At 38.2% G+C, this 12,400-nt stretch overlaps 1 protein-coding gene across 2 annotated transcripts in view; it reads right to left on the bottom strand.

Annotated features, from left to right (window-relative positions):
- Positions 1-1,362: 1,362 nt before the first annotated feature.
- The window catches only part of LOC125711976 (limbic system associated membrane protein), a 241,602-nt gene continuing 230,564 nt past the window's right edge, over positions 1,363-12,400 (bottom strand). For both annotated transcript variants that reach the window (XM_048981539.1, XM_048981538.1), the window contains one exon: positions 1,363-2,919. In XM_048981539.1, the coding sequence (XP_048837496.1) occupies positions 2,822-2,919 (98 nt within the window). In that variant the 3' untranslated portion in view covers positions 1,363-2,821. The remainder of the gene's footprint in view (positions 2,920-12,400) is intronic.

Genomic DNA, 12,400 nt, shown 5'->3' with positions numbered 1-12,400 from the left:
TAACTACATAACTTATTCACACATTCAATAAGAATAAAATGGTTTTGGGACTGAGGAAGGGCAACAAGCATCATTCAGTAAGATCTGGGTATGTGGTCCAGGCTGAAAGACAAGACGGGGAATGCCTTTTTAAGATTACCGGTAATTAAACTCTGTGACTGAATTGACTTTGTGCTGCCCTGGGATGAGCTCATCTACACTGGTTCGTAGGTTTTATAATCCTCCATTTGCCCTTTTCATTAAAACAAGATATATAAGCGACAAGTTCTTTAAATGTCATCATTGTTGGCAAGGTGATTTAACAAAAATACTGAAAATATTACAGCGGTGTTCTACAGCACTGTACATTCTGGTGTGATAATGGTATGTGTATGATTTCCTCTAAAGAGCATTGTCCAGAATGACGTCTCCAGCGCAAAGTCACAGCACAAGCGAGGGTACAACCTCTACTGCCTGCAAGCTCAACACAATCTAGGGGCAATTTAGAGGTTCCAAGTGACCTAAACACATGCTTTTGGGCTGGGGGGGGGGAATTCTGAAAAAATATGACGAGAAGAGAGCCAGAGGAAGGCTTTAAACCCCAAGTCAGAGATAATGATGCTACCCTCTAGGGCACCTAGCCAACGGAAGGATTTCCCCATGTCAGTTAATGACACAGTTAAGGGGCTTTTACAGAGGATGTCAGATCATCCCTTGCTCACTGAGTTCTCAGACAAGGTATAATATATTAACATAATTTAAGTTTTCGCTGACTGTACTGCACTCCAAAGTTTGTGTGAACGAAAAGCATTAATATAAGACTGAAAAACATCATTACAGTATAAGATTTCTCATCATCTTGGACAGAATATTTGTTGATTAGCTGGCACCTTATACAGCTGCAAGTTTCTTCAGAGGCTTCAGTGTGTATGTATATGTAGGCAAATTTTAGAATTATGCTTAATCTAGACGTCAACAAAAAACCTTATTAAACAACAGATCCAACAGTTCATCATCTTGCCTTTCCTTTTATCATTTTGCGTTATTACTGTTCATTTTAAATTTAGGAAAATATTACATATTTTAACATAATTTGTGAGAGGCTCACATGCATTTACTCTCACCTTGTTATCTTAGCAAAAGTTAAAATAATAGAAATCTATTTTACACAGTGGTCCCGGTGAGAAATAATTATACTACACTGGCATGCACACATCACGTTTACAGTGAGTCATGTATTATTTGTTTCAAATGTTCAATTTTTTTGTGAACACTCAATATTATTATTATTATTTTTCTTAAAAAAAAAAAAATAAGACAGATAATGGAAATAGTTACTTATTTTGGCATTCAAATTAGGGCAATTCAAACAGTAGTCAATGGTATTCTATAGGAAATCAAACATTTTAATTGGCAAGTTCCTAAAACTTCAAGAGAAAAATAAAACGAAATATGAATGGTACAATAAGCACAAAAAACATTTGTATTGTATTTTTTTAAGATGCTCATTAATTACATGGCGCAAAATTGTGCTACCATGAGTAACTACATTTTTTTTCATCAACAAACTACTAACCTAATTTGAAACATGGACATATATTTTTTTTTTCTATATATGGACATTGGATTCAGGTATATACACTAGTAACTGAGTTTACAGAACAAATAATTGTATGAAATGGATACAGTGATTTCCATATCATAAATTAAAATGTAACTGAAGAAATCAAATTTTATTTTTCATTCATCAGTATCATGCTCCCAGATATACAACCTTGTAGCGTTTCATTACAAACAAACAATCGCAAAATGTTGGTGACACAAAAGGCAGGTGATTTCTGAAGCTAAATACAGCTTGCCAAAGAGAAACTGCTCAGTGTACATTTAAGATCTTTGTTCAAAAAGTCCTCTATTCATGATTACTTTTGTTATAACTTGAGATAACAACAGATTTGTTTTCATTAAACAAAAATAGAAAAAATTGCTTATATACAAGTTGTTACTTGTACAAGTTTTAAGACCTTATATTAAGTAATATTCTGTTAATAAAGCAACAAATTATGTAAAGATCAGTATTGAATTCCTCATTACTGAAATTCTCATGCTCATCGGTATCCTCTCATTAACAACATTTTTTTATTTTTTATTTTTTTTGCAAGAAAGCTCCAAGTCTGGCAAAGTGGGAATTCAGAACAGACTGGCAGCATTCAGTGTCTTTCTGAAATATATTTGACAATATATACAGCTCTACAATTATGCAAGACTACCAGGATTTTATCTATTTTTATCAAAGCTAACATTGAAACTACATTTACAGAACTGTTGCTTATTTTTTGTTTGAGTCTTACTTAAAATTGCAGCATTTCTATATTGTGATTGTTTATTTACTGTTTCAATCTGTAAATTTTATTTTCTGATTGTTTGTATAAATGTATATAATGCAGTACTTACACAAAATTAACAAAAACTGAAATTAAAATTATGCCAAATAATCTGCAGATATGCAGGAGTTCTGTACTTGTCTTGAAATACCTAAGCTGTCTCAGTGGCTATTTTTATTAGTTTATATTTAGTTCTTCTAAAATCAATCGCCTCTCAAACGAAATAAATGAACAAAATCAGCAATAAGCAAGATTTGAATTTAAAGAAATTTAAAGGTTGCAATAAATTACCTTTATAAACAGCAGTGTTTGTTTCTGAAGTGATGTCTTCTCATAGACTAAACTATTTTGACAGCTTATTCTTTTTTATACATAATTTTGTTTGGCGCAGCAATGCATCAGGTTGTCATATTATGATACAAACAGTCTCAATACAATGGCGACTGACTGTTGTTGTGTTATTAACATTTGAAGAGAAGGCAGATGATGGAGGCCAGTAGGAGCCAAAGTGACTGGGTGAGGCATGCAGAACAATTAATGTCTCTTCCTGTGCCTGGTCCTGGGGAAGAAAAGAGAAAAAGGCTGTTATGTTAAAGTCTGCTGCTTTCATTGACTGGGGTGTTTAGAACGGGAAGAAAACATACAGATACACTTAATGTGGATACAAAGTAATATGGATATAAATGAATAAACAAACAAGCAAATACATAGTATATGAAATATAAAAAAGAATACCTTTAGGTATTTGAAAAATGTCTGTTGTGTTGTTACTTTCTGGTATTTATTTATTTATGTTTTGCCTGAGTATGTTATTGGCAGCAATTACTGTTTTTTCTATAAATGTTTTTGGTACTATGGTCTGCAGTTAGCGCATAAGTAAATATTTAATTATACCATGTACCCATGAAAACCTTTAAATCATTTAAATCTGTAATACTTGAGTACTTGAGGGCAGGGCAATGCATCCACCTTCCTGCTACTCACATTCTGGTGTCTGCATACTTGTTTCCATTCAGGTATAAATTCACATGAAATGGCAAATGTGGGTATTTCTGAACATCATCAGCGTTACCCAATGCTAAACTCTAAGGAGGTCAGGTAGAATTACATAAGAACATGCTCAGTTTAAATATATTTTACAATGAAATGTCCAGCAGGTTAAATTTAAGCATTTGTGTGAATATCTGAAATACAATAACTACATATACTAGAACGCAAACAAATAATCCTTCAAATAATTGTTCAAGGTCACAATTTATGCACACCACAAAATGCCATTACTAACTGTCCCATTGTAAAATCAAATGGAGTAAAATTTACTGAATAAAATGTGTATTTTCCTAATTCCCTTTTGACCGAAACAATATATGCCTAGAACATTCAATGCACCTTCATAATGCATTCATAATGCATTCATAGAACATTCATAAGCAGCATGTAATACATTCATATCCTAACATACCATTTTAGCTTCAATATACATTAATAACAAACATCATAGAAGTATGTTAGCCTACGCTGATTCCAGTTCTTCCCAGGGTTCAGCTGGCTAGTTCTGAATCTCCACTCGGAGTACCTAGTTACATCTTTTCTCAAAATTTCATTGTACCATGATTTTCAATTGGACTGCAATCTGGTCCCTGAGCAGGCCACCGCATTAAGCTGAATTTATTACTAGGTTCAAGAAACCATCCCTGGACTGCATTAGACTTGTGACATAGAATTATCTTGCTGAAAAAAATCCATACAGCTATATTTAAAAATAGCTTTGCAGGTATGCTGACCTTGATTGACTTTGATCTGATAAATACAAAACAGAAATGTACGTTTTAGTTAATTGGTTGCCCTTTGATAGATGTGCCACTATTTCACGGCTGGGCAGAGCTCAGTAATGGCAACCGATGATTTACAATATAACAAATAACAGGAGGCCAGTCCATTGCAGAGCACACAAACAAGAGTGAATTTAGAGGTGGCAGTGTGCAATACTATGTAAAGCTGTAAGAGAAAATCGGAACAATATGGATGCACGCAAAAAAGCAAGAACCCCCCCCCCCAAAAAAAAAAATAAAAAAAATACAGGATGTAATTATTGCAAATATTTATGCGGATTTGTGAATAAGGGACTAAAAACAATAATCAGCGATGTCAAGCTATAGACAAGCACCTAACTGGCAACATCCTTATCGTGTCATGACATTTACATCTAAAACACTGGCTCTAATATTCAATAAATAAGATCCAAGCAATTTGTCCACTTAAGTTCCACTTAAATCTTTCCTTTTTCCACCCTACCGTTTACTTTTGTTTTTTAGGTGCCCCGCTGTCAATCACTCTCTCCCTAATTCTCAGGTGAACCTGGCACGGAACCATCTCTCGCATTCTGCAAAGTCCACAAACTACACCTAGCTCCAGACTTCATCTGGGAACGGTATTCAACAAACACTGCTGCTTTGCAGACTTAGGTAATTGCAATTCCATTCTCCAATAAAGAAATGGTTTAATCTAGAAACGCATTAATCGTGTGATAATGCAGTAATATATGAACTAGCAAAGAGATATCGGTACGGGTTCATTAGAGAATATCTTTTATTTAAAATTCATCCAGCGTCAGTGCGAATCAGAACACACTCTCCTGCGTTTCTCTCTAGGAAGACCTAGATTCATACTTTTTTTTTTTCCCTCATCAAATGTAGTCTTGCCTAAGCGAGGCAGTGATGCAATGATTTGTAAGGAACGTGTTTGTCTAGCTGGGGCGCTATCGTACGCCACATATGCAAAACTAAAAAAAAAAAGTTTAAATCAAAGTTTTGTATTTGTATGGGTTCAATAATACCAGCTTGAAAGTAAATGTCGCATGTGCTGCAGGCTGCTGCAGGCATCGCCACCCACAGTTTCCGTCACATATTCCATTTTCCACCCACAGTCCAAATACTCGGTGATTGTGTGCGTGCCCTGCGAAAGACCGCGGCCATTTAGGGTACATCGCTGCTTTCTGCCTCATGCTGCCTAGGATGGGCTCCTGCGGGTTGCATTGTTGCTTCACACGTGCAGGTTTAGGCGCCTGAATCCCTCCTTTCACCTCTTATTGCAGGTGTTCCTGTTTCCTCCTGTCGCCCAACGACATGATTTTCTGGGTACCTGGCATCACAGCTGGCTGCAGCGTGTGAGTGTGTGCGTGTGCCCTGTGATGTAATGGAGGCGGACCCCTGCTGAGTGCCCTATGACGCTCGGGTAGGCGCCAGGCCCCTCCACGGCCCTCCTCAGGATAAACGCCATAATGTAGGCCACAGGAACTAATCGTATATGTATTCACTGGATAGTTTGTCCATCTTCCTCGGAAGTAAAACAAAATAAACCAACAAATAAATTCAAATACAAAAGAATAGGGGAAAACCTTCAAGCTAGTGGACAAGGCTGCCAACGATGCTTCTGTTTTGTGTGATACAGAAAGAATAAAAAAAGGCTGAAACTACGAGTGGTTAAACAACTATACCAAATTCATATCGAAAAATGCCAGGACACATTTACAGGCAAAGAAACCATCCAGTTCCTCCCACTGAAAAGCCACTAAGAAAAATAATCCCAGTTGATTGCAGAGCACACACATACTCACAGACTATAGGCAATTCAGAAACAGCAGGGGCCTGTACTACGAAGCGGGGTTACTGGCTTATCGGGGTAATTTGTCAGATTTAAGGTACCACAGTTTAAATGGACTTCATATTCGTTCACTTACATTTTGCCCAGACTACCTTAAATCCGACGAGTTACCCCGATAAGCCAGTAACCCGGCTTCATAGTACGGGCCACTGATGACCTAACTGCATGTCATGGACTGCAGTGGGAACCCAAATGAAAAAATTCAAAATGGGAAAAGCAAGTAGTGGTGTGAGTTCGTCTCGACATTACAGCCTAAAAAAGAACAACCCACTTAAATTGCTGTTTAAGGGTATATGTCCCTTAAACAAAATATAACAAAATTAGCAACTCAGTTAATGGCAGCTTTAGGGAAACATATATTATTATTATTATTATTATTATTATTATTATTTTGGTTCTGTTTTCGCAATAACTTTTACCTTTCTTTGCCACTTTGGGGCTTGCTTTCTAACTTAACCTACGTTGGTGGAGGATGTGTAAATAAGCAACTCTCAAACTAATCTGTTCCTGCATGTCACTCAAAAAGAGAGTGAATAACTACAGTAAAGTACTTCTGGCAACAAATATTGGTGATCAACAGTGAGCCCAGGTCTGGAACTTCTGTATGAATTGCACCCTCTGCCACCACCTGCTGCTCTGATTACACTTCCCATCATCGAGGTGTCATTAGATGGACAATGTAAGGCCACTGTAGCTGGGGGATATCCTGGCTGGTAAACTGTGCCGCATGGCATCCCAAGGCTATCTGCTTAGCGAAAGCTGCCCCCAAAGCCTTTATAAGGAATTGCCTGCAGGAGAAAACTGATGTCCAACTGGGCAGTCGAATGCGCTGAATGCATGCTACTTACTTGCTTCTCTTGCTTTTGTACTCATTCGTTCTGAGTTGTGATATCACAGAGGATTCGCTTTCGCCTGATAAAGCAATATTCACAATCACAATGCGAAATCAGGTTGCAGGGATTGCAGCGCAGCTACACACTTGAACAATGTCATCTTGTGTAGTCAGTTCAACTTACAGCCTCAAGTTTAAATGATTGATTTAACCCAGAGGCTGCAAAGATACAATGTATGTTTGTTTGCCTTAAGTCAACTCTGGGACTGACACATTTTCAGCTTATATGACTGATTCATCTCAGTCACATAAACTGAGACCAGATTAACTGACTCAAGCTCTTAGTGAGAAAGCTAGATTTGTTAGATTGCAATGCCCTAATACTAACATTCTACTGTCTATTGCTAACTCTGGCCTGGAATTGCTGTAACACCACTGCCTTTTACTAGGGTTAGAATTTTTTAAGATAACCAAGAAGCAATAATTTTACAATAATTTACAAACAAAATTATTTGCTGGGTAGAAATAATATATACCAATCACAATTCAAACCAAAACACAACAATCACCCTATATGACCACTTAGCTACCCAATTACATCGCCAAGGCTCTCACATTTCATCAAAAGTTTGTCGTGAAATTACATTAGAGGCGAAACTAGTGTCTCTCGGTCAATGCATAGACTTGAGGGCCCAGATCTGACCACAGATGTTAATTATGCAATAACATGTGGAAGCTCTGGCTATAGGGTGTCTCCCCACTGAAAGTTACGTACTGTAAGGTAAGTGTGCTAATCACACCTACAAAGTGGGAGTTCTGACTACGGAGTATCTCCTTGTAGTCTACAGATGGTAAGTATGGTAATCACACACACACAAAGTGGGTATAGAATGTTCCCTAGTGTAAGTTACCAACAATAACTGCATAGCACCAGGCGGGAGCCTTGATACCTCAACAATAAAGACACAGGGTGAGTGTGCTAATCACAAATACCACATGGGGGCTCTGGATAAAGAGTGTCTCACTGGTTCTTTTGTAGACTCCTTAAATCCCAGATCAAGTAATAGACATTTCCTTTGAATATGGTAATGAACCAATCAACAACCAGATGCTGCAAATTTTTTTTTCTTTCTTGTGGATACTGCAAATGTTGTTTTTCTTAGGGATGCTGTAGCGTGTGACCTGGGATAGATGACAGAGGAGCCAGAAAAGAGAAAGAGAGACGGATGATTGTTCAAGCAGAGAGTCTGTGAAAACCTGCCAGTGGACCATATCTTGCTCAGTGAGGGCTGATGTGAGGCCACCAGTGGTAGCATGATTGTCTGAGTGCAATTTTGTCAGAGCCAACTTGACAGCTCACTCTTGAGGCGAACAACAGTACAGGCTCAAAAGGTACAAAAATGCTGGCCCAGGAGCAGGATGTGTGCCCATCTGTTCCTGGTTGGACTCACGTTGCCTATGACAACACATGCACCTTATCTGGAATCACTGCATAATAGCAGACCATTAAGGAAGATGCTGAAGGAATATTGCAGCTGGGAGGTACTGAGGAGAGCCGTAGCAGATGGTCAAGTCTCCTCGTGATGCTTCCCAAACCAGGTAGCGCCATTTTGTTCTGTAACAGTTTCCATAAGTTGAATGAGGTGTTGAACAAGCATTGATGTCTACCTTACGCCTATGTATAATGAGCTGATATAGAGGCTGATTTGGGCACAGTTCATCCCCAACTTGGGCTTCACCAACAGCTACTGGCAGGTGCCACTAATACGCCAAAAGAAGGTGGCATTCAGTGTGACCAGTGACTCCTGGGAGTGAGGAGTTATCCCCTTAGGGCTGCACTGGACTCGAGGCACCTTCTAACACCTTCGGAGTCTGGCGCGGGGCCTCCTGACTTTAACCAGTCATTCACTACCCATATGGATGTGTCTAACATAGGTGTGATGGTGATGCAGAAATTTAACAGGAAAGGATCCAGTGTCATACCTGAACCAGAAGTTTACATCTCTGGAGAAAAGATACAGAAAGGAAAGGAAACCTTTGACACTGGAATGGCAGTGACCAAAGATACAGCACTGCATAGAAGGAAGCCTTTGACACTGGAAGGGCAGTGACAAAATATACAGCACTGCATAGAAGGAAACCTTTGACACTGGAAGGGCAGTGACCAAGCCCCGTTATTAGCTCTTGGACAACAGTCCATTCTGGTCACTGGCAGTACCTCCCCACAGTGGATGGTCAGGATGAAGGACACTCACAAACATTTGGTTCTTCTCTTCTACTGTTATTCCTTTCATGTACATCTCTGGCCGAACTGGGGTGATTTAAATGCTGATGGCCTCTCCTGTCTCCAAGACTTATGATCTAACCTCCACTGACAGACCAGAACAACTCCTGGGGGGACACTGTCATGACAGCATCTCCAGGTCCCACCCATACTTGATATTCTGACTCACAGGCTGTATTCTCAATGCAACAACATAGACAAAAGGCCACCTGTGAAAACCACAGGGAACGTTGTTTCCGTCCCCCAGCCAGCATCAGGCTGTGGGTTCATGTCCACAATGACATACGGCTGGAGACAGGTCACTACCCAGCTACCATTGCCTTTAAAATAACTTCCCTGACATCTCACATCATCGGGCGTAATGTTTGACTGCTATAAACAGGGCAACCCCTTCAAATTCAGTTAGTCTTTTCTTGGGATCAGTTTTCACCCCGATTGTTGATTTCTTTTACATACCCTACTTTCATTTTCAGGCAAACCTGGCACAGAGAGAGGATATCAGCAGTCCTGTTTTGTCAGTCTGGTTTGTGTGTCTCAGTACATAACAGTATATTTACAAAAATAAATCAGCAGCCAAAGCAGGCGTCTTTTTAGCAAATAAATAATGCGTTTTGTTGAAATTTGATGCTTGGTATTCTTTATTCATGAAAATCACCTAATTTATTTTAGCCTTCAGGAAATGGTTTTGCACATAACGAAACTCCAAGCGGCTTTTTTTCCACAAGTGATTTTCATTACTGCTACAGCAATATGTTTTGACATCAAAGCACTGGTCAAATAATGATGCCAAGAATATTTCTTATTGTAGATCACAATGAAATAAAAATGTCACTGTAGCACTTGCTCGGGGTGAGGCAGCAATGAGAGCTACCTGACATAGGAATGGAATGAAGGACATCAGAGTGGTATGTAATGATGTTTCTGTCAGTTGCGGACCACATTTACGACAGCGCTTCCGTAAGATTGTTATGGAGCTGAAAAATTCCTATTGCTTCGTGATGTTGTAGCACAGCGCACTACTCACATGTTGGTGTAAACAAACATACTACAATGCCAGTGATATAAAAGTATAGCAGAATAATAGACAACTATGTTACTGTTTTATCGATTTACCTTATTGTACTTTTTATCATCATTTTAGAGTTTGCAATTTCTACTTCAAGTTTAATGCAGCCTAGGTGTGTAGTAGGGTATACCTTTCACACAATGACGAAACAGACTAACCATGCATTTCTCAGAACATATCCCCATCGTTAAGAGATGCATGAGGGCGCAGTAATTTTGGAAAAGGATCAGGTGAATTGATTGAGTATTTTTATCATCTTACTGTGTACCTTGTTTATTATTCTTTACTTTCCATTAGATTTTATTATTCTATAGGGCTGAGAATCAATTATAAAATTTACTAATTACACAGTTCTCTATGATTAATCATGACTAATCAAACCTAACATTAAAATGTATGAATAAATCATAAATATTTATACATTGAATCAAGTGGAATTAACACAAAGGGAAGTATATGGATCATTCTTATAAACTAATCAACAAAACATAGCAATTTTCTATAATTTTTTTAAATTATTTTCAAGACGGACTAAAAGTTATTTATTATTTATTATTATACATGTCACGCCCAGCTCGTACGATCCTCGTGTGTGCCACGCCCCCCGGATTATCCACGTGTGCTTCCCTGATCGTACCCAACTGTGTCTAGTTATTTTGCTCCGTCCTGTCTATTTCAGTCCATGTCTTACCTCAGTTCCTCGTCTGTCATTGATGTTAGTCGATGTTCGTGCTTCGTTCCCCGAATAAACCCCTAGGTCTGCCCAGTATCCTGCCTGTTTGCCTGATCCTTGCCTGCCTTCCTCTCCGTGCGATTACCCGCTTTTCGGCCAACACAACAATACACTTCATTGTCTAAACTGTTGATTGTGCCTCTGGGATAATTAATTCATTTTGTTGTATTAGTATTCATTTATGTTTTAAGAAATAAATAACAAACAAACAAATAAATAATCAAATCCGGGGCAAGAGTTACGGAGATTAGCAAAAACGGCAAAACTAACCAAGGATTGGATAAAAATCTCATCATACAGAATGATTGTTTATTGTGGTTACATGCAATAAAGGTGAAAGATTTATATACATTTTATCTGGCTTTATATTATTAGATTTTTGGATTACTAAGGGGTTAAAAAATCATCAAATTAATGTAATTGCAATATGTTTAAAAAGTTAATACCACTTGCTCTACAGAAAAACTTTTTTTTTAATTCTCAAGTTTGTGAAAATGAGCCATACTAATAATTGTTTCATGGTTTAAGCTAAACTTGAGATGTACAGCTTATTAATTTCCAACAAAAGTACTGCTTGCAAGCAAGTACAAGCTGAATTTCAATGCTTTCAAAAATGCTAGATGAACAGATGGCAGTAAGAACAGAGAGGGCATTGTATTATCAGTAAGGATGTCAAACGATTGTTTTTATAATCGCACAACTTGGTGATTAATATATAATATGTTTTATATGACATATAACTGCATGTACTCAACAGGTGGATCAAAACACTACAGTATTTAATCCTGACTGTGTTATTAATCTAAAATCTAAAACATGTTTGGCAGACGGCTGTAAAAACAGATGCCTGACAAGCACTATAAGAACAGCTAATGACATGAAACTTCTTAATATTTAATGGTATAAGCCTTCCATAAAATAAAATGAATACTGAAAATTTAGATATTTTTATCCTATGTATGCAACATCCAGCAATTTATTAAAGCAATTAAACCAGGTTACATCATGCTGTCACGCCCAGCTCGTCCGATCCTCGTGTGTGCCACGCCCCCTGATTATCCACGTGTGCTTTCCTGATCTTTCCCAGCTGTGTCCTATTATTTTCGCCCAGTCTTGTCTATTTCAGTCCGTGTCTTACCTCAGTTCCCTGTCGGTCATTGACGTTTTATTCATTTTACCATGTTCCCTCGTCGTTTCCCCAATAAATCCCCAGTTTTCCCTGTCCTTTGCCTGCCTGCGTCGTCCTTCCCTACCTCCAGCCTACCTACCTGCCCGTCTTCACCCGCGGATCACAACACATGCAGCTTCCACTTGAGATGCCAACTGAATGGAATCATCCAAAATCTCATACTTCCACAGAATGCACTGAATATCTTTAGAACCCTATTTTTTAATTATTAATGTAGAAAGTAAAAAAACTGTTGAAAAACCATCAACTAAAAAAAAAAAATATTTGAGTCAA

Source organism: Brienomyrus brachyistius, chromosome 17 (assembly GCF_023856365.1).
Source record: "Brienomyrus brachyistius isolate T26 chromosome 17, BBRACH_0.4, whole genome shotgun sequence".
In the NCBI taxonomy this organism is placed as follows: domain Eukaryota; kingdom Metazoa; phylum Chordata; class Actinopteri; order Osteoglossiformes; family Mormyridae; genus Brienomyrus; species Brienomyrus brachyistius.
The sequence above is the reverse complement of the archived record's forward strand: the minus strand, read 5'-3'. Positions and strand labels throughout refer to the sequence as shown.